At 37.1% G+C, this 22,062-nt stretch overlaps 1 protein-coding gene across 17 annotated transcripts in view; it reads right to left on the bottom strand.

Moving 5' to 3' along the window:
- The window catches only part of PCNX2 (pecanex 2), a 309,218-nt gene that overhangs the window by 165,109 nt on the left and 122,047 nt on the right, over positions 1 to 22,062 (bottom strand). For all 17 annotated transcript variants that reach the window (XR_012414710.1, XM_015440348.4, XM_005539760.4 and 14 more), the window contains 2 exons: positions 9,357 to 9,449; positions 8,365 to 8,515 (listed from right to left, as the gene is read on the bottom strand). Coding sequence is in view for 16 of the 17 variants with exons in the window: in XM_015440348.4 (XP_015295834.3) it covers positions 8,365 to 8,515; positions 9,357 to 9,449 (244 nt within the window). In the remaining variant the exon portion in view is untranslated. The remainder of the gene's footprint in view (positions 1 to 8,364; positions 8,516 to 9,356; positions 9,450 to 22,062) is intronic.

Genomic DNA, 22,062 nt, shown 5'->3' with positions numbered 1-22,062 from the left:
GTCTTTCTTAATGCTAGCCCAGTTTGGCCTGAGCTTCTCCAGACCTCCCTCTGCCTCCCTCTGCTGCAAGCAGAGGTAACTGAATTCCACTTTTCTTTTTCCTCCCGCTGCAGTGTAACTTGGCTTCACTGCCAAACCCCTGCGGCCACCTCCAGCCTTGTGGAGACTGACAAAGGAAGGTAAGTTTCCCAGTGGACTAGAGATCAGCCAGAGTGTGAGAGTGCCTGGTAGGGAGGAAGGGAAAATGAGGGGAAGAGAAGGTACAGGAAAATAATAGCAACAGAGAGAATAATTAATAAAGCAGGCTTCCAACTGACAGGCTGATTTCTAAAAACTCAGCTCAGCCATTTACTTGCCATTTGAAATGCACTTTCCCATACTAGTATCACAGCACACGATGACTATGTTACTCTCCTAGTACTAGTTCAGTTTATGCTTCAAATTATTTTCGTCATTTTGAATTAAAAACACTTTGGAGAGTTTTCCAAGTCTCTAACTGCTTCCTGAAGTTAGCATCTTTTTTATGTGGGGAAAAGGGGGAGGTAAGGAATACATCCTTCCTCCTCTAGCTATGGCAAAGAAAGCCTCTTTCCAAAGACCCCCACATAGCCTTTGTGTTCCCAAATCAGACAATACCTCTCATGCCATATTCCTTTAACTAGCACTAGATACGTTTGAAAGGATTTTTTACATATATTGAGTTCCACTTAATTACTGTGCAAATTCTGTGAAATAAGGCATTCAGATAGTACTATGACCTATTGGTGAACATTTCAAAACTGTATGCAGGACATGTACATCCAGATTATAAAGGGCCACCAACTGCCTAGCACAACGGGTGAAACAAGGCACAAAGTCAGGTGAAAAATGATGAGACTTCAGAACCCTGGGAAAAGCAGTAGGATGCACTTAGGGAGAGCTTTCCGTCTGCCAATGACCATGCTAAAGGCGCTACATTTCTTCTTGGATTGATTTTATATTTAATGTAGGAACTCCCAATTATAGATGACAAAACTGAATCACAATGGCTAAGCACACTTCATATGTGACAGAACCAGGGTTTGAGCCCACCCAGTCTTGTCCAAGGCTGGGCCATAACGTTATAATTCTCTCCTAAACTTCCCACAAGCTTTCTGCAGAGAAAAACCTAGTCACATGCAAAGGACGAAGAGTCCAAAAACCTCAGACTTTTTAGCAGCAGCAGCGGATGCTGGAAGATGATGGAATAATGCTTACACCCTGGCAGGCGACACACTACAAACCATCTGAAGTATGAAGTAGAATGGAACACTTGGAGCAGAGGAGGTCTCGAAAGTGTCTTCTCATGTGCCTCTTCTCAGGAGCGACTGAGGACGAGCTTCACTCCAAAAAAGGGAGTAAACAACAAACAGAAACTTGCAGCAGGTTCCAGGAGGGAGGACAGAGCTAATAGATGATCTGACAGACTCGTCTGTGTGGAAAGTTGGAATGAGACATATACTACAAAGCTATTGGAAAGGCGAGCAAATGCAAAAGCCAACATTTGAATAAGAAATATAATCAAGGTCTATACTACTGGACTCAGAGGTGAACAACGTTTAGACTTAAGAGTTAAAAAAGAGCCTGAGTAGAAGTTCAACAAAAATATTAAAACTATATTAGGAGAAGGAGGAAAGTGAAAATGTTAATGCATAAGGGAAGATAAGAGAGATGAATTCTTATCTTTTATAATGGAAAGTCAGTAGATAAATAAGTCTAAAATGCCAAGAAGTAGCAGAACACGCACATGATCGTTAGTTAGAAGAATACCAGAAGAGATACCTAAAGAGCAGAAAGTATTTTTTTTCTGTACAGGGAAAATCAGAAATGGGGCAGGAGGGTGGAGTTGACAGGAGTCTGCTGCTTTTCATTGCAACTTGTTCTATATGATTTTTAATACTATGTGTTATTTTGATATAAGTGAAAAATACATTATAAAAAGCAAGAGCTCTCAGAATCATGAGTATCACATAGAAACTAGTCTATCTGTAAACTGATAGACAAGATTTGCTAAAATGCAAAGTAAATCTCATTTAAGAATTGCAAATTTGGTACCCATTAGTGAATGTTTTGTAATAGTGGATTTTTTAAAATTACAATTTAAATAGATGTTTAATTGATGTGTGTGTGTGTGTGTGTGTGTGTGTGTGTTTCGAGAGAGAGTCTTGTTCCATCACCCAGGCTGGAGTGCAGTGGTGCGGACTCGGCTCACTGCAACCTCTGCTTCCCGGGTTCAAGTGATTCTCCTGTCTCAGCCTCCTGAGTAGCTGGGACTACAAGCAGCTTTTAGCAGAGACAGGGTTTCACCATGTTAGCCAGGATGGTCTCGATTTCCTGACCTCACGATCCACCCACCTTGGTCTCCCAAAGTGCTGGGATTACAGGTGTGGGCCACTGTGCCCAGCCTATTTGTTTTATAATGTATATTATCTTTATTAATTTAATCTAATGCATCCAAAAAGTATAGCTTAGACTTTTCAGTACTGTACAGAGGTACAAACGAATCCTTCAAACTACGTGTTACTTCAACAGGCTTTTTATGCCCTCATCAGCCTATAGAAAACCTTCCTTTGGTGAATTTACAAAGGATTAATCATTCATTTTCTCCTCCAATGTTTACTGAATATCTGCCATGCACCAGATATCAATGTAACATTTAATTATATAATTCCACAGGTTTTCCATTTTATATGCATATTAATAAGTTGGAAAGGCTTAAGCAATGATACATGAAATTAATTGTAAGCTCCTCACTTAGGATATATATTAGCCTTCTACTTCTTTCTTTTTCTTTGTTTTTTAAGAGAAAGAATCTCAGCCGGGCGCAGTGGCTCACGCCTGTAATCCCCAACACTTTGGGAGGCCGAGGCGGGCAGATCACTTGAGACCAGGAGTTCGAGACCAGCCTGGCCAACATAGCAAAACCCCATCTCTACTAGAAGAACAAAAATTAGCCGGGCACACCTGTAATTCCAGCTAGTAGAGCACCAGCTAGTAGGGCAGCTGAGGCACAAGAATTGCTTGAACACAGGAGGCAGAAGTTGCAGTGAGCCAAGATCGAGCCACTGCATTCCAGCCTGGGCAACAGAGTGAGACTCCGCCTCAAAAAAAAAAAAAAAAAGAAAAAGAAAAAAGAAAAGAGAGAGAAAGAATCTCATTATGTGGCTTTAGCTACAGTGTGAGAGTGCAGTGGCTATTCAATAGGCGCTATCATAGTGCACTACAGCCTCTAACTCCTGGGCTCAAGCGATCTTCCTGCCTCAGCCTCCCAAGTAGCTGGAACTACAGGCACATACCATCATGCCCAGCTACTGTTTCTCTGTCTTTCCTGCAGGGCGGAACCTAGTGTCACAGCCCACATTACTGTATGTGTGTAGCAGTCACAAGTCTTCTACGGTGACACAGCCATAGGCTTATTTACCAGATCATAAGCTTTTTGATGACAGAAACTACATATTAGTCATTCCTATGTCACTGGCTCACAGGGCTTGGCATCTTGTAGGAACTCAATAATTATTTTCTGAATGAGTGAATAGTATATCCATAAGCATTTTCTATGTGAACAAGTAAGTAAATGAATACCATACTTATTCCTTGCCTCAATCTCTTTTAACTCCATTATAACCCATTTTTATGGTTAGAGTACAGTCATCAAATCAGTTCACTCTTTTTAATTCTTAAAAGCCAAGAACTATAATATTATGGAAATATACCTTGGAGGACCAAGTGAAATGTGACTCAACCCCAATATTTGCTTTTTGAAATAATATAATTCCTTTGGAAAGTTTTAAGATAAAACAAATTTTCAATAAGGTCCAACTTTGTACTTCTTTATGACAGGGATCAATCAATAAAGTCATTTGTCTGGAATCATTATCATAATTCAGGAAAATTGATTTGCTTTATTTTCTAAAAATAGGAGTGCTCCTTTAACATTTAGTCTCAAAGACTCCCAGCTAGAATAATATGCTGTTGCCTATAGTGCTATCTTCTGTCATGTTCAGCATGATTAACTTAGATCGGTGGGAAATATGGCAATTTTTAAAAAGAGCAACTTCACACATACACATTAACATAACTCAGTTGTGTCCACATGACCATCATGATTCATCTGATGCTGAACTGTACTATAAGTGATTGAATTTTATTCTCCTAATTCAAATACTGGTGAAACAGCATCTCAAGGTTGGGAGGAGATAATATTTACTTTCAAAAAATTAGTCTCAAAGGTAAAGAACTAAATTGACTAAAAAAGCTGTGCTTCAATGTGTAGTCTTCAACTTTAGTTACAATATCTATTTCCACTCATCATCTGAATTTTATACCAAAATTAATTTGGTATCTCCACATTTTACCAAGTAGAAGTACATATTCGAAGTATGCAGAAAGGAAAGTAAGCTAAAAGGAAGTACATGTACCAAGTTTAAAGTTTGTTCCAGTGGCCACAGAGTGATGATGGTTAAATTAAATGCAGTTCAGCATTTGTGAGGATCCCTCTCTACACCAAGCACTGCCATGAGAACTGGAGGAGGAGTATGCACTAGCAGACATGGAGCTCAGTCTACCTTAAGCACCAGTGGTTACAAGTGGTTATGGAAGGGAGGCTCAGGGAGCAGTGGGGAATCTAGTCAGGTTTAGGTGGTCAGGGCAAGACATCTCTGGAGGGGCTGATTTTAAACAGACCTGGGCTGGGTACGGTGGCTCATGCTTGTCATCCCAGACCTTTGGGAGGCTGAGGAAGGTGGATCACTTGAGGTCAGGAGTTCAAGACCAGCCTGGTCAACATGGTGAAACCCCATCTCTACTAAAAATACAAAAATTAGCCAGGTGTGGTGGCGCACACCTGTAATCCCAGCTACTCAGGAGGCTGAGGCAGGAGAATCACTTGAACCCAGGAGGCGGAGGTTGCAGTGAGCCAAGATTGTGCCACTGCATTCCAGCCTGCGTGATAGAGTGAGACTCAGTCTCAAAAAACAAACAAACAAACAAACAAAACAAAAAAACCCAGAGACTTGAAGCATGAGCGGCCTGGTGTCAGTCTAGTGAAGCTGGAGAAATGGCATCCCTAGTCAAGGAAGAAGTAAGGAGAGCAGAGGGAGAGAGTGTGTTGTGTTTGAGAAGCCACAAGAATGCCTAGAATCAATTGTGGCAAGTCTGTATCAAATCAGGGAAGAAAGCCTGGTAATGTTGGCATGAGAAGACGGCATGTCAGACTTTACAGGACCTACTGTGACTGCAGTCATGTGGCTCTTCTGGGTAGTGGTGATTGTGAAAACAGCCTGAAAGCCACATTCAGGCTGCACATGATTGCCCACTCAGAATGACAGCAACATGGGTAGTGAAATGACCTGCGCTCTAGTCACTCACTGGCCACAAAATCAGTGGGACCCAAGTTATGTTTCTGTCCCTAGGCTTCAGTTTCCATCTATGTAAAATGGTGGGATAGGATTATATAATAAACTCTAAGACAGGGGCAGCACATATGCCTTATCTTACTGTTTCAGCTGATTAGAAATGTCTGCCACCAGCCCAGTTCTAGGACTCTGTTCTCAGTTAGTGATGTCTGCCCTGGAACCACCGTGTCCCAGCAGCGTGCCACACACTAGCGAGTCCTGCTCTGCCCTGACTTCTTTCCCAGTGACAATATTCTGTGCTCCTATGAGAAAGAAGATGGGAGCATCACTTTCACATGAAAAGCTGTGTGCCTGGCCTGAGTTTCCTGTACATGTTTTGTTGCTGGTGGAAAAAAATGAAGAGTCAAAACCTAACAGGCAGTAGTCCAGGAAGAAGAGGCAAAGAGATTCAGGACACAGATGGCACCAGAATGGGTAACTGGGCCTAAATCATTTTTAAATTTTGTGTCTATAGGTTTTCCTTCTAATACACCTAATTTTGAAATGGAATCTGTTTTTCGTCATGTGCCTAATTTGTCCAACCTGTGACTCCCGGCTCGATTTCAGGCTGCTTATAAATAGAGAGTGTAGGCAAGTTAGAACCTTCCACAGAGCCTCTGCCTGACACTGTGGAAGCAAGTGTGGACCCCTCCCAGCCTACGTCTATGGGATACACAGGGACTCAGTGCCACCCACTCACTCACCCGCCGACACGGGAAGTCAGATACACAAACACGCTCATTTTACGTGTTCTTGAATCTTGTACTAAAAAAGCCATGTAGGCTTGAAATAGCTAAATGATTTTAATTTAAACGGGGCTGCCTTAGATACAGGGGAGAAAACAAGCAAACAAAAAACAGAAAAAAAAAACAAACAAACCTGAGTTGTTAATGGCCCACTCCTGTTTTTCATTGTTGAATTCTAAACTCTGAACTGCCACAGTAAGGGAAGCCCAAGTCTAATCTGTCTCATTTTCCTTTCCTTCAGCTTTACAGGTTCTCTTTGCTCACCCCAAGGTATGTAAATATGTACATATAAACACGGCCATGGGCATAGGCATAGTTTAAGAATAGGTATAGGGAAAGGTACAGGTACAGGTGCAGGTAAAGGTAAAAGTATAGGTATAGTCATTGGTACAGGGAAAGTTATAGATACAAATAAAAGTACAGGTATAGATACAGGTACAGGTAAAGATAAAGATATATAGAGAAGTAAAGGTAAAGTTATAGAAGTGAGTATTGGTATGGGTATAGGCAAATGTGTAGGTTACAAACAGATATAGGTATAGATATAGACAAAAGTAAAAGTATAAGGAAATGTATAGGTAAAGGTGTTGGTACAGGTACAGGTATAGATATAAATATAGATATAGATACGCAGTTAAGGTTTCTTACTTCAAATCTCCATCAACTAACTTACCAATGATGTCAAAATAACCCCAAAACACTCCACTAATTTCACCAACACTTAGTCTTTCCGGAGGTTTTTGAATGAAAGGGAAATATAACCTGAAGGCTGCAGAAGTTCTATGGAAACTGGTCCTCTTCATCAGGGTCCTCTATGTATCCAGAAGCAGTCACCTGTTGGGGTAGGGACTTTCCTCTACAAGTGGACTAAAATATACAAACCATCATAGATGGAACCTTCTCTGAGTCTATCTTCTTTCAGTTTTTCTAATACTAGTAATAATTTGCATTTAAGTAGCACATGAAATTGTACAGAACATTTAAAACTATGCAGCTCCACTCTTACGCTAGCTCCTGATTCTGTAGGTGGGAAGAGTAAATCTCCAAGGGGAGAGAACTCTGAGTTACCCTCCCTGTACTTCCAAACCTCATCAGCCCGATGAGGCCATCTTTCTCCACTGAACGAGCCAGTTTTTCTACTTGGGCTGTTTCTAACTAAGGCGGCTCCTTTTGCCCACGCAGAGATGCTCCTTATGGAAGCACTCTCTGTTCTGGACAGCATCTTCAGTGACTCTTGCATATTTATTTTAAAAATTATCCTCCCCCTTTTCCTTTTGTCACACCAGTCTACTGAAGTTGCTGGTGACAAATTTGGCTGAGTTCAGTACTTTAAGTCCACAAACCTTGGTGCCCCTCACTTACCTTTATGCCTGGACATATAGACAATTAGATAACCCGCTAACAACTGAGAAGTTACAATAGGCTAAACAGCTCTGTGCAGAATCAGCAGCATTCGACTGCAGTTATAATCTGTGAGCAGTAACTTTGATGGGTCTAAAACTGTGGATAAATCAGTCTTCTTCCATCCATTCAAGCACAGAACAGGGAATTACAGAGCAAGGAAAGACCTAGCAGAAAAATTTCTAGAAGACTTCTTATCTAGAAGAAATCTATTTCTTCTCCAAGGCTCTGAAATGGTTGTGATTACCAGGCTATTACATGATCATGGCCAGAGACACCCATGGAAACTGCTAAGTCAACCAAGTGTAGATATAGGTGTAGGCCTAGATGAACAAAGCAAGCTAAAGAAAATGCAAGGGTTCAGGAGTGCTTAAAGTTATTGGTCAGGCCCTGCTCCATCCCCACCAATTCATGAAGGATGGGAGCATAGTCAAGGGATACTCTGCTTAGGCCCCAGTTAGTTTTGGTGGGAACAGCATAATCTTCAAGTGTGAATGGTACAATTTTTCCACAATACCAATAGCCAATTAATATTTTTATAAAACATCCTTCTGATTCACCTGGCTTTAACTTTCTTCTTATGGTTGGCTAGAATATCTGCGAACAAATACGATATACTCCAAGGTACACATTCTCCTTTTTTCTTTTTTATTGTGGTAAAATACACATAATGTACCATCAACCATTTTCAAGTGTACAGTTCTGTGGCATTAAGTACATTCGGACCGTTGCACATGGCTTAAAGTATACCTACCCCTCCTTTTTTGTCTTTTTTTTTTTTTTTTAATGAGGGATATATTACTAACCTCTCACTTCCCGTTGATGATACTCTTTGTTTTTGAGAATGGGGTGTGAAATCCACATCCAGGGATGATGCTTGCGGAGCTGAGGGAGCAGGTAATGTGTTACAAACCCCACGGCACCAGCCAAGGCAAACAGCACGATGCTGAGAAATGGCTGCGATAAAAATGGGCAGAATCTCATTACTTAGCCTAGAGGATGGGGAGAGAGATGCCCGTGAATAATACATAACATCATTGTTCTTCCACTTTTTCCTCTTAACGGATAGCCAGACTCTTAACAGATAGTTCTTGTTTCAGGCCTCTGAAAACGTCTTCTCTATACCACGAAATTGGTTCATGTGTTGGAAACCACTACGAGAGTGAGGGAGAACTAGCCTGTGGGAGTACAGAGGCCAAGAGAATTATGCCCCTTCGAATACATTTTTAAAATTTTCTAATGAGGAGGTGAAGAATAACCCATGTAGCTCATAGACATTTCCTCGTGAAAAGGGGGGTTCATGGATGGACAATATTTTTGTATAGAGAAAGCAACTGTCTGTAAGAACCACAGCCAGGAATCCCATCTGGAGCTCCCCACTTTGTTTTTCTAACTGAAAATCCTTTTCCCATAGTCCTTTTGGCTCTATGACCTCTGCCTCACCCCAATACGGTGACTCCTCTCTGCTCACAGTAGAGCACTGTCAGCCCGCCCTATCACTATTAACTGTCCTCACAGTGGATTCCACAAGACGTGCCATCACTCTTGCAAACAAAACAGCTCCCCCGATGCAGGAAAGGGCAAGGACAAAGCAATTGAACCCAATCTGTGATGCGGACCAAGTCACATCTTGGACGTAACTGCTCACAGCACATGGATACATTCCCTAAGCCTCTCAACAGGCACTTAGTTTCCTTCTCTAGCTCACGTGTCTTGTCAATACCCTGTAGCTCCATGACAGCTTTGTTATTAAGGAGAATAAGGGGGCAGGAAGAGTACAAAGTTGGTGGATACATACTCGCAATGACAGGAATACAGTGCTGGCGCTGACTGCAAATGAGAGGACAGCAACCACTGCGCAGACGATGAGATCCCATTTTAAGACATCCATCTGGAAAGAGAAAACCAGTGGTAAAGGTTGCTCTTCATTTCTCTCAGCAACTCTGTGTGACCAGGTAAATCAAGCAACAGGACACTGACCCAAGCTAAACGATTTTTCCAGCCCATCACTTACCTGACACACTCAGTGGCACACACTGGATGGGCTGTTCACTAGCTCCTGCTTAGGGAATTTCAGGGAGACTAAGGTGGGCTGGGGGAGAGTGGCAGGGGAGAGGAATAATGCACCGCAAAGCTAGTATGTGTGCTAACCATAGAAAGAAGAAACGTTTCCTACACGAGTAAGAGGCATGAGGTTCTTACAAGGTTCTCGTATCTGATCTGTGTTTCCACAAACATAGATCAGATACAAGATTCCCAGAGAGCTCCCCAAAGGGACTTAAATTATTAAGGTCTGATAAAGGAGGTCAAAGTGCTAATCATCTTTACTTGGCTTTAGGGTGTCTTGGATTTTAACATTCCAAAAACCTGGCTAAAACAAACAGAAGCCTCTTAAACCTTTCTTATTGCTTTGGACTAGACCAGATTTTGCATTTTAATTTACCAGTCAGATCACTGGTGAATTAAAGAAACCACTTCCAAATTATTTATATATGTGTGTGTATATATATATATGTACACACACACATATATATATATGCAAGAGGTACATCCATTACATGCAGATAATGAAATGTTCAGTAACTCACTAATACTTTCCCATGCAAAATTGTAGTGTAAGCTGGAGCTAGGGAAAAGGAAGCAAAGTTCAACCTAAGAATGCCGTGAATGCAGATAGATGGAGAATGGTCTGTTAGCTCCAACGGAGCACAATACCGCTGGCTGAACAATCTAAAGCAAACAGGAGGAACCATCACTTCTTTTCTCTCTGTAGAGGCGGATTAGTTATAGTACACAATTTTCGATCATTTGAAGATATCATACTGTTACCTAAAAATTCTGAAACCATCAATACGTTTATACCTTCCTTTCTCATACTGAAGGGAATTATGCCTCTTAAATCATTGTTTTTTAAATTAAAATGTGGGGTTTTTTGCAAGTCATGCTCCTTCCTGGCTTGCTGACCATATGATCAACCAAAGTGATAAAAAGAAACAGTGAAAAAGTCGGGATCCTAGATTTATTCATAGTAATTAATGGTTAATCTGATTTTTGGGCAGGGATAACCATAGGACCTTAATTTCGAATCTATGAAATGTTTATGATCAGAGAAATTCACCAAAAATTTACTTTAGTTACAGGCCATATATTGCTTATCACTCCAAATGCTTCAAAAAGACCAGACCTTTCTAGAGGAATAGTCTCTAATTCACTGCATCTTTAGGCTGTGGGGAGATGTTAATTTTTCTCTTCTATTTTTCATTAACATGGTTTTATGTCATTTAAAAATTACTGAATGTTTATCTGAAAGAAGATAAACATTTTCCTGAATATTCTAATTTAAAATCATGTGTCATGTTTAACATCTTTGTGTAAAGGGAAAACAGTTGGCCAGTGGTATGAGTGCTTGAGTAGGGAGGAGGGAAGGCTGCGTTTCTAAGTTTCTTAAAGCAGAAATAGGAATGAGCTTGAATTATTGTTACTCTTTTTTCACAGTTGGATAACATACGGGAATTCCACTGTGATTTCTATCAGTGTCATGAGTATCCCGTATAAATATAGACCATTACACAGCCTTTCTCTATTTATTAAAATGTTCTCTCCACCCATTTCTTTTCTATAATTTCTAAATAGCTTATTGAGATAAAATTGACATACCAAAAAGCCACATATATTTAAAGTGTACAACTTAGGCTGGGCGCTATGGCTCACGCCTGTAATCCCAGCACCTTGGGAGGCCAAGACATGTGGATCACATGAGGTCAGGAGTTCAAGACCAACCTGACCAACATGATGAAACCCCTGCTCTACTAAAATACAAAAACTAGCCAGTTGTGGTGGCTCACACCTGTGGTCCCAGCTGCTCGGGAGGCTGAGGCAGGAGATTGCAGAACCCAGGAGGCCAAGATTGCAGTGAGCCGAGATCACACCACTGCACTCCAGCCTGGGTGACAGAGTGAGACTCTGTATCAAAAAAAAAAAAAAAAATACAACTCCACAAGTTTATATATTTTTTACATTTATAAATTATATAATATATATTATATATAATTCTGGTTATGGTTTTATGGGGATATATATATAAATCATGGGAATATGTATATCCCCACAAAACCATAACCAGAATTAAGATAATTAGCACATCCATTACACCCCAGTATTTCCTCTTTTGCTTCTTGCTAATCTATCCCTTTTCTCACCATAGACTTGATTTTCTGTTTTAAGTGATCCTCCTGCCTTGTCCTCTTGTTTTCATTTTCTAGAATGTTTTATAAATAAATTCATAAAATATGTACCCTTTTGGTCTGGCTTCTCTCACTCAGTGTACTTATTCTGAGATTCATCCATGATGTCGTCTGTGTCAATAGTGCATTCCTTTTCATTGCTCAGTAGTATTCCTCTGTATATAGATAAACACATACCACAATGTGTTTATCTATTCACCTGTGGGTAGATGTTTGAATTTGTTCCCAGTTTTTGGCTATCTGCAGCTAAATAAAGCTGCAACAAATATTCATGAATATTCCTCTGGACATGTTATTTCTTTTCTCTTGTGTAAACACCTAGAAAAATGGCTGGCTTATGTGGTAGGTTTAGTCTTAACTAAACCTTAAGAAACTGCCATAATCCAATTAAAAATTGGGTAAAGCAAAAAAACTAGCTGGGCGTGGTGGCAGGCGCCTGTAGTCCCAGCTACTCGGGAGGCTGAGGCAGGAGAATGGCATGAACTCGGGAGGCGGAGCTTGCAGTGAGCCGAGATTGCGCCACTGCACTCCAGCCTGGGCAACAGAGCGAGACTCGTTCTCAAAAAAAAAAAAAAAAAAAAAAAAAAATTGGGCAAAGGACTTGAATAGACATTTCTCAAAAGAAGACACACAAATGGCCAAAAAATATTTTAAAATATTCAATGTCACTAATCATCAGTAAAATGCAAATCAAAACCACAATGATATACCATCTCATCCCAATTAGAATGGTTATTATCAGCAAATGCTGGTATGGAAGTGAAAGAAAAGTAACCTTATACACTGTTGGTGGAAATGTATATTGGCACAGGCATTATAGAAAGCAGTATGGGGACTTTCCTCAAAAAATTGAAAATAGAACTACCATATGATCCAGCAATTCCACTACTGTGTATTATTCGAAGTAAATAAAATCAGTATGTTGAAGTGCTATCTGCACTCCCAGGCTTAATGCAGCATTATTCACAATAGCCAAGATATGAAATCAACCTCAGTGGCCATAAACCAATAAATATATAATATATATAATCACATTTTATATATACCACATTTTTTACATGATACATATGAAATATATATCATATATAGAAAATAGATAGAAAATGTGATATACACAAACACAGCCCCATGGAATACTATTCAGCCATAAAAAAGAATGTAATCCTGTCATTTTGCAGCAGCAACATGGATGAACCTGGAGGACATTATGTTAAGTGAAATAAGACAGGCACAGAAAGACAAATACCACTGAGTTCACTTATTTGTAGAATCTAAAAAAGCCAATCTCATAGAAGTACAGAGTGGAATAGTAGTTTGTAGAGGCTGGGGAGGGGAGAAGGAAGGCGAAGGAGAGATTGTTCAATGAGTATAAAATTATAGTTAGAAAGAATAACTTCTGTTGTTCTATAGGATAGTAGGAAGACAATAGTAACAATATCAAAATGTAGATTTCAAAATAACTAGAAGACAGGATTCTCAATATTCTTACCACAAAGATATGATCAATAAGTGAGGTGATACTTTAAATACCATAATTTCATCATTGCACAATGCATACATGTATGAAAACATCACAGCATACCCCCATAAATGTGTACAATTATTGTCAATTAAAAGCAAATTTTAAAAAAGAAACTGCCAAGCTGTTTTCAAAGCAGGTGTAACTCTTTTACATTCTCAACAGCAGCGTGCGTGAGTTCCAGTTGCTCCATAGTCTTGTCAAGAGTTTTTTTAATTTTAACCATACTAGTGAATGTATGCCTCCTAGAGCACATTTGGCAATATCTGGAGACATTTTGGTTTTTACAACTTGAGGAAGGGAAAAAAAAAATACTGCCATTTGGTGGCTAGAGGCCAGGGATGAAGCCAAACATCCTACAATGCACAAGACAGCCCCCCCACAACCCCCACTTCCCTGTAACCAGGGAAATATTCTGAGGCTCAAAATGTCAACAGTGCTGAGGTTGAGAAACCTTAATGGAGTGGTATCTAATTGTGGTTTTAATTTGCCTTTTCCAACGACTAATGATGAACATCTTTTCACGTACTTAATTTAAAGTACTATTTATGATAGCACTAAAAGTATACTTAGGGATAAATTTGAGAAAAAATGTGCAAATGGAAACAGAAACTAAACACAGAAACTAGATAAATAAATGGGGAGATATACTGCATTCCTGGATTTGAAGATTCAGTATTGTTAATAAGTCAATTCTCACAAAACTGATTGGTAAATTCAAAGAAATTGTAATGAAAATTCCAGCAGAAATTTTTTTTAGAAACGGACATGCTAATTTAAAAATGTATATGGAAATGCAGTAGACCCTAGAATAGCTAAAACGACTTTGAAATAGAAAAAGTTGGAGGACATACAATACCTGGTTTCAAGGTTTATTACAAAGCTACAGTAACTATGGTATTGATGGTATTGGTACAAATACACATGTAGATCAATGGAAAAGAATAAAGTGTCCAGAAATAGGCCACAACAGATATATGATCAACTGATTTTCAACAAAAGTGCAATGGTGAGATGACAAATCCCCAAATGAGGAAAAGGAACATCTTTTCTATGAAAGGCGCTGGAACAATGGAATAGCCATCTACAAAATAAATAAATAAAATTAAATAAAATGATAACCAAAACACCTTGACACTTACTTTGCTGCACATACAGAAATTACTCAACATCATGAACCTAACAAACCATCAAACTGCTCAGAGCAACCATAAGAGGAAATCTTAATGATCCTGGATTTGGCAAAGATTTCTTAAATGGAGCACTAAAAGTTTGAACGGTAAAAGAAAAAATTGAATAAATTGGACATCACAAAAATGTAAAACTTTTGCTCTTTGAAAGACACTTACAAAAAAGCAAGCCAAAGACTAGGAAAAAAAATTACTACTCATAAAACCCACATTCAACAAAGGACATTTACCTATAAACAAACAACACCCTCCTACATCCCCAGCTGCACGTGGTTCTGAACAGACGCTTCACGGAAGGAGATATACAGATGGCAAATGGTAATTACTGAGCTTTTTACTCTTGATGCTAGTTAATGAAACTAGACTGCTCTCCTAATATTGCTGAAAATAACATCAGCAAAATCAAAAGGAAACAGTTGTTTTTCCCCAAAGCCACCAAAAAGCAGATATTATTCTGCTCCAAAAATTTTATCCTGGAAAATAATATTTTTTTTTTTTGGTGGGAATGTAGATAGGTGCAACCCATTATGAAAACAATATGGAGGTTCTAAAGAAATTTAAAAATAGGCCAGGTGTGTTGGTTTGTGCCTGTAATTCCAGCACTTTCGGAGGCCGAGGTGGGAAGACTGCTTAACGTTGCGAGTTCAAGACCATCCTGGGCAACATAATTGGAACCCATCTCTATGTTAAAAAAAAAAAACAATATTAAAAACAGAACTACCATGTGCCCCAGCAATCCCTCTTCTAGGCATATACCCAAAGGAAATGAAATCACCAGGCCATAAAGATATCTGTGCTACCACATGTATTGCAGCACTGTTCACAATAGCCAAGATGTGGAAACAACCTGAGTGTCTGTCAACAGATACATGATGGGTAAAGAAATTCTAATAGAAACGTAAATGGAATATTCTTCAGCCTTTATAAAAAGAGACATCCTGCCATTTGCCACAACATGGATGAACCTGGAGCACATTTTGCTAAGTGAAATAACCCAGACACAGAAAGACAAATACTGCATGATTTCACTTTTAAGTAGAGTCGAGAGAGAGAGAGAGAGAGAGAGAGAGTCAAATATTCAGAGACAGAGAATAAAACAGTAGTTAACATGGGCGTGGAGTAGGTAGAGATGGGGACATGTATGTTAGGAGTTACAAAGTAGCAGATATGTAGGATAAAAAAACTCCAGCAATCTAATGTACATGAGATCTATAGTTAATAAAACTGTACTATATTTGGGATTCCTGCAAAATAAGTAGATTTTAGCTGCCCTTGCCACAAAAACATAAAAATGGGTAACTATGTGAGATGATGGATATTTTAACTTACTTCACTATAGTAACCATTTTACTGTCTATATGTAACTCATGACATTGTGTTATATACCTTAAATATACACAATAAAATCTCTTTTTAGCAAAATAAAAATAATATCTTTAAAAGGAATCTTATAACACAACTGAACTTCAGAGTCTGCTACCCTGTCCTGTGAAAGCAGCCTTTAATGCTCTAAAAAGTTTGTAATTTTGGTTGGTTTTCCTGTTAAATAACTTTTTGCTCATTTAAATGTATATTATTATACCTTTCCACCTTGTATATGATATAAATATGTGTGGGTTTTTTGAGGCAGGTATATTTTATTTTAATCTTAGTTTTATACTATAAAAAGAGAATTTACTGGTACTGCCCTCTTCCTTCACATGCTTGAAGGTTAAAAAAAAATCTGTGACTCTGTTAAATTACTTATCTAAAAAACAAGAGTTTAAGAATCTGTTTCCTTTCAATAAATGTCCTATGTCCTAACAGTGAATTGTACTGTGTTAGACCTTACAAAAATGAGTGTGAAAGGGAATATACTGCAAGATGGAAGAAAAATGCAAATTTAGGTCTTTGTAATTTTTATTAATTAAGTTTCCCATTATAGAATAACATAATAATATTGCAGCACCCTAGAACATAGAGAAGAGAGGGGAAAATCATTTACAATCATTATAGCCTGACATTAACGGTATTAGCATTTTTGTGTTTTCCAAGCCAGTATTTTTCCTGTGGATGTTAAACCAGGCTCTAGCTATAATCATTATGTATACGAATATTTCTATGCATATTTTATAGGTATCTAATCTTAGTGTGCAAATAATTTTCTACCTTTTGTACAGTACTTTTTTTTGTAAGCTATATATATACACACACATATATAATTGTATAGCCTCACTAATATCATTTAATGGCTAAATAATTTACCATCTTGTGATGTCATACACATACAATGCCATTATGATCACTCAAAACATTAATTGAGTGAATGAAATTGAATGACTCATAGTGCAAACATCCCTTGACTGCTACTATCAGGTTGCCTTCCATTGTTTACCATGATGAATTATGCTGAAATTACTACCTTTATGTCCCTGAATTGTTTTTATATTTTGAATTACTTTTCTAGAAAAACTCTAGCAAATAGATTTACTCTATTGTAGGTTATAAGCATTTTACAATCCTTGATAAATTATGCTTTTCCAGATGATTGTAATAATTTACATAAACACAAATGATATCTAAGAGATTCCCTCTTGATACAATTGCACATCACTAATTTTTCCATTGCTAATGGTGTGTACAAAAATGCCATCTCATTTTAATTTGCATTTTTAAATTCATAACAGTAATTATTTCATACATTTACTTAATAATTCATTCCTAAATTTTATATAAAATTTCAAATGGCTTCATTTTGAAGCTCAGATATATACATATTTGTATATAATTATATACAAATGATACACATATAATTTGCCTATAGGGTTTTAAAAATCAAATTATAAGGGTTGTTGGTATTAGAAAGATATTTAACTTTGCTAACTTTGCTACAAGTACTGTACCAAATTATTTAAATTTTGCCACCTTTTTTTACATACAGAAGTTTAAAATTTTTATGTTCTTAAATCTAACTCGGGGTATTGTGTGTGTGTTATTTCTTTTATGGATCCTATGTCTGAAAAATCATTTTCTCTGTATATTTTGGATAAATGTTTGACTTTATTTAATATCTTTTTGAAAATTTATTTTACTTTTTTAAAATGTGACACGGGTAATCACAAAGTGCATATAATAAGTACGTACAATTTAGTAATTACAAAGTGAACACCTCTATGACCACCAACTAGTTCAATAAATCTAACATTTCCAGCATCCTAGAAGCTTCTTGTATGTGGCTATCTGATCAGAAATCCTTCTCTTGCCTCCTGGAGGTTCCCATCAACAATCCTGACTGGTGAAAATCATTTTCTTGCTTAAAAAAAGAAAATGATTTCACTACTTACGACTTAGGTATACAACTGTAAGTTGTTTCATTTTGCCCATTTTCACTCAGTATATTGTACCATACTATATGCATTACTTTGTGTCTTGCTTCCTTTGCTCAACATGATGTGGTTAAGATTCACTCATGCATTGCATTTAGCTGTAATAAGTTCATTTCCTTTGCTATAGACTGCTCATTTGGCACTTTCATAAACAGATGCTATCATGAACAATTTTATATGCATATTTTGGTGCAAATGGGCAAGATTTGCTCCAGAATAAGTACCTAGGAGTAGAATTGCTGGCTGCAGTCTATTCATGTCTTAAACTTTATGTTACCAAACTTTTATCCATAATGTGTATACTAATTCACACTCCCACCAGCAATACATGAGAATTCTCTTGCTCTACACTTGCCAACACTTAGTGAGAACTTTACATTTTTTAGTTTGCTAGTTTTGAAATGGTAAGTCAGTGTGATTTTAATTTGGAGTTTTCTGATTATTAATGAGGTTGTCCATATATTCATGTTTTTTGGCCATTTATATTTCCTCATTTGTGAAGTGTATGTACAAGTCTTCTGCCTATTTTCAGTGGAGATATTTGGTTTTCTTATTGATTTAGAGGAGTTTCATGTTCATCTAGACACTAGTCTCTTTTCTGTATAATTTAAAATAATTATATATAATTTAAAATAAGTCAAAGGTCATAATTTTAATTAATTTGAATCCTTTTGTGTTGTTTTAAAAAATTATTTCCTACACTGCTAGCATAAAAGTAGTTTCCATTATTATGACTCTAAGTGCTTTCAGGTTTTATTTTCTCATATTTAGGCTTATAATTTACCTGGAATTGACTTTTAAGTATACTGTGACATAGTAGTCCAATTTCCTTTTATTTGTGAATAACTTCTGTTTTTCAGTTTTCCATTTTTCCCTCTGTTTGGAATTGGAAGCTACATGCTTTGTTTCTCTTCCTTTAGTAGTTGCACAAAACATTCCAGCATGCATACCTAATTTATCACAGACCAAAGTTAACAGAACGGGCTGAGCAGCCCGCATCCGAAAATCCGAAATGCAAAACACTACCTTCCTTTGAATGTCACATTGGTGCTCAAAATGTTTTGGATTTCGAAGCATTTCAGGTGTTGGATTTTTGGATTAGGGACATTCAGTCTGTATCTTTATTCTTCTCTTGGACATTACTAAGACCTCTGACTACTTGAAGTTCATTTCTCCTCTCGTCCAAACTTGTGTGTTATTATAGTCGTGTATTTTCATTCTACCTTACATTTTTTAAGCCAACTATATAGCCTTATCATGGTTTTATGCAGTTAATATTTATTCAGATTTGCCAGTGTACCTGCCACTTTCTTTTCTTTTTATTCCCTTGCAAATCAGATCTTCCATCCAAGATCACTTTCTTTTTTTATTTTTTTTCTTTTCTCCTCAAATGACTTTTAACACAAGATCACTTTCTACTGAAAAATACCTGCAGAATTACATGTAATGAGGGCCTCTGAGCTTTTATTTTTCTAAAATTTATTTTGCCTTTATCCTTAAAAAATATTTTCACTAGGAATAAAGTTCTAGCTTGGCAGTTACTTTCTTTACACATCATTAAGTATATCCAACAACTGTCTTCTGGCTTCCATGAGGGCTCTTGATAAAGCAGCTTGCAGCCTGTCATTCATTTGCATGTAATCTGTTCATTCTGTTTACCTGCTTTAAGTTGGTCTGTGTGTTTGGCATGCTGCATTTTCACTATGGCTTGTCTGGTGTGGATTCTTTCTTCTTTAATTTACCCTACTTGTGATTCACGGAAATTCCTGAATCTCAAGATAAGTGTCTTTCATCAATTCTGGTAAATGTTCAGATATTATCTCATCAAATATTGATTATGCTTCAGTCTCTCTTCTAGGAATTCTGATTGGATATATTTTAGATTTTCTCACTCTATCCTTCAAGTCATTTCTCTTTCATATTTCTTGATTTTTTTTCTTTTGTCAATTAGTGTTACGTTCTGGGTACTTTCTTTTCTCTTTATCTTTCAGTTCACTAATTCTCTCTTCAGAGGTATCTAATCTCCCATGTGGGAGGTTGGCTCATTGCAACCTCCACCTCTCAGGTTCAAGTGATTCTCCTGCCTCAGCCTCCCAAGTAGCTGAGACTATAGGCATGTGCCACCACAGCTGGCTAATTTTGTATTTTTAGTGGAGATGCGGTTTCACCATGTTAGCCAAGCTGGTTTCAAACTCCTGACCTCAGGTGATCCACCTGCCTGGGCCTCCAAAAGTGCTGGCATTACAGGCGTGAGCCACTGTGCCCAGCCCAGTCTTCACTCTTAAATCTAAACATGCTAAGTTCCTTTTTCTTACACTTCTTTCTCAAGTTTTTAAAAACTATGAACTGCTATTTTTCTAAAGGAACTTTAGATCATTTCTCAATGTTGAGAATATAATGTCTTTGGAACTGTTTTGAATTATATGAAACCTACAAATTCATTAGAAAGAACTGGCATTTTATAAATCTCAGCCTTCCTATCCAAAATCGGGTTATGTCTATCTCCACTTATTCAGAACATCATTTACACTTTAATGAACTGCTGTAGTTTACTTTATTTGTGACACTACTTGTTAAAATCATTTCCATTATCAATTCAGATATTTTGTTGGAACTGTGAGTTGGATCACATTTTCATAGCTTATTTCTGGTATGTTAGAAAGTTCTTGCTTTTCTAAATTTTGGTTGTATTTATGAATCCTCTTATTAATCATAGTTGATTATATAGTATGCACAGAAAAGTTTTATATACACATATAAATCAGCATTTTTTTCTCTTTCTCTTTGCTCTTTACTATTTTGCTTTTCATTTTATATATCTAAGATATAAATTAAATATATATTTATATTATAATTATATATTTTGTATCTTTATCTTAGATATAAATATCTTTATATTTATCTTATATAAAATATCTTTATAAAGATATAGATATAAATATATATTTATATTTAATTTATCTTATATATAAAATTATATATAAATATATATTTAATATATATTTATATATAATAAATTATATATTATATGTAATATATAATTTATGTTTTATATATATAAAGTAGAGAGCAAACTATTAATATTATTGAATATTGTTTTAGAAGTTCTGGCTAGTGTAAGGCTGCAAAGAGAAAAAAATGAAAAATTTATATATAAATTTTTGGATTTATGGTAAATAAACTTATGGTAAATCCATGCAGGTTTAACTAAGAAATATATTAGCTCTTCATATACTGAACATTTTAAACTCACTGTGCCATTTTATATAGTACTTCACACTCCAACTCTCAAAGGAAGCTTAAGAACCCCTGGTCCAACATTCCACATCTAGCAGCATGGGACCAGAAAAATCTAGATATTATAACCAATGATTTGGGAAAAAACTGTTTGAATTTTACACATAAGAATTAAATAGGCTTTTTTTTTGCTTCTAGGAACTGAAGAAAATTGATACAGTGAAAGGAACAAATCTAAGCATAGTAAAAAGGGTGTTGACAATGACGAAGATGTGAAAGTTAAAAGCTTAGAGTCTGTGCTAATAAGACATATAGAGAAAGACTAACCAGGCAAACCACTAGTAGAAAGTTATATCTTTATTAAGTAATGAATTTTGGTGATAAACTTTGTGTGCATAACTTATCTTGCTCATATGCAAATGTATAGGCCCATTGGTATATCTCTGTTTCTAGATCAATGTTTCTTGAAGTACAACCTGTGGATCGCCTAAACAGAATCACCTGGGTGAATATTCCTGTTAAAATGAAGATCCTCAGACCCTTTCACAGGCCAGATGAATCAGAATGTTGGGGGAGGGCTACAAAACTGAAATCTAATGAGGCTCCTTGAGGGGTTCTCATACAAACTAAAATTTAAGAAAAGAGAGCGAGACAGAGAAAATAAAAGGTGGAGAGAGATACAGAGAAAGAAAATCAGAGACAATGAGGAGGGGGATTTTACGCTTGTACGGTGTCACAGAAGGCATTATATATCAAACTCTAAAAGCTGAATGTGATATTCCCATTAAAATATTATAATTAGGCCAGAGACTTTTCAGGGAAATGAACACAAACATCTTATTAAATCACCTAACAAGTTATTGTTCTACACTGTACAAAGCATTTCAAAGGGGATGAAAACCAAGGTAGGCAACACCTAGCCCATCACATCTAATTATACCAATGAAAT

Source organism: Macaca fascicularis, chromosome 1 (genome assembly GCF_037993035.2).
Source record: "Macaca fascicularis isolate 582-1 chromosome 1, T2T-MFA8v1.1".
Classification (NCBI taxonomy): Eukaryota; Metazoa; Chordata; class Mammalia; order Primates; family Cercopithecidae; genus Macaca; species Macaca fascicularis.
Note: the sequence above shows the minus strand (reverse complement) of the source record. Positions and strands in the feature narration are given on the sequence as shown.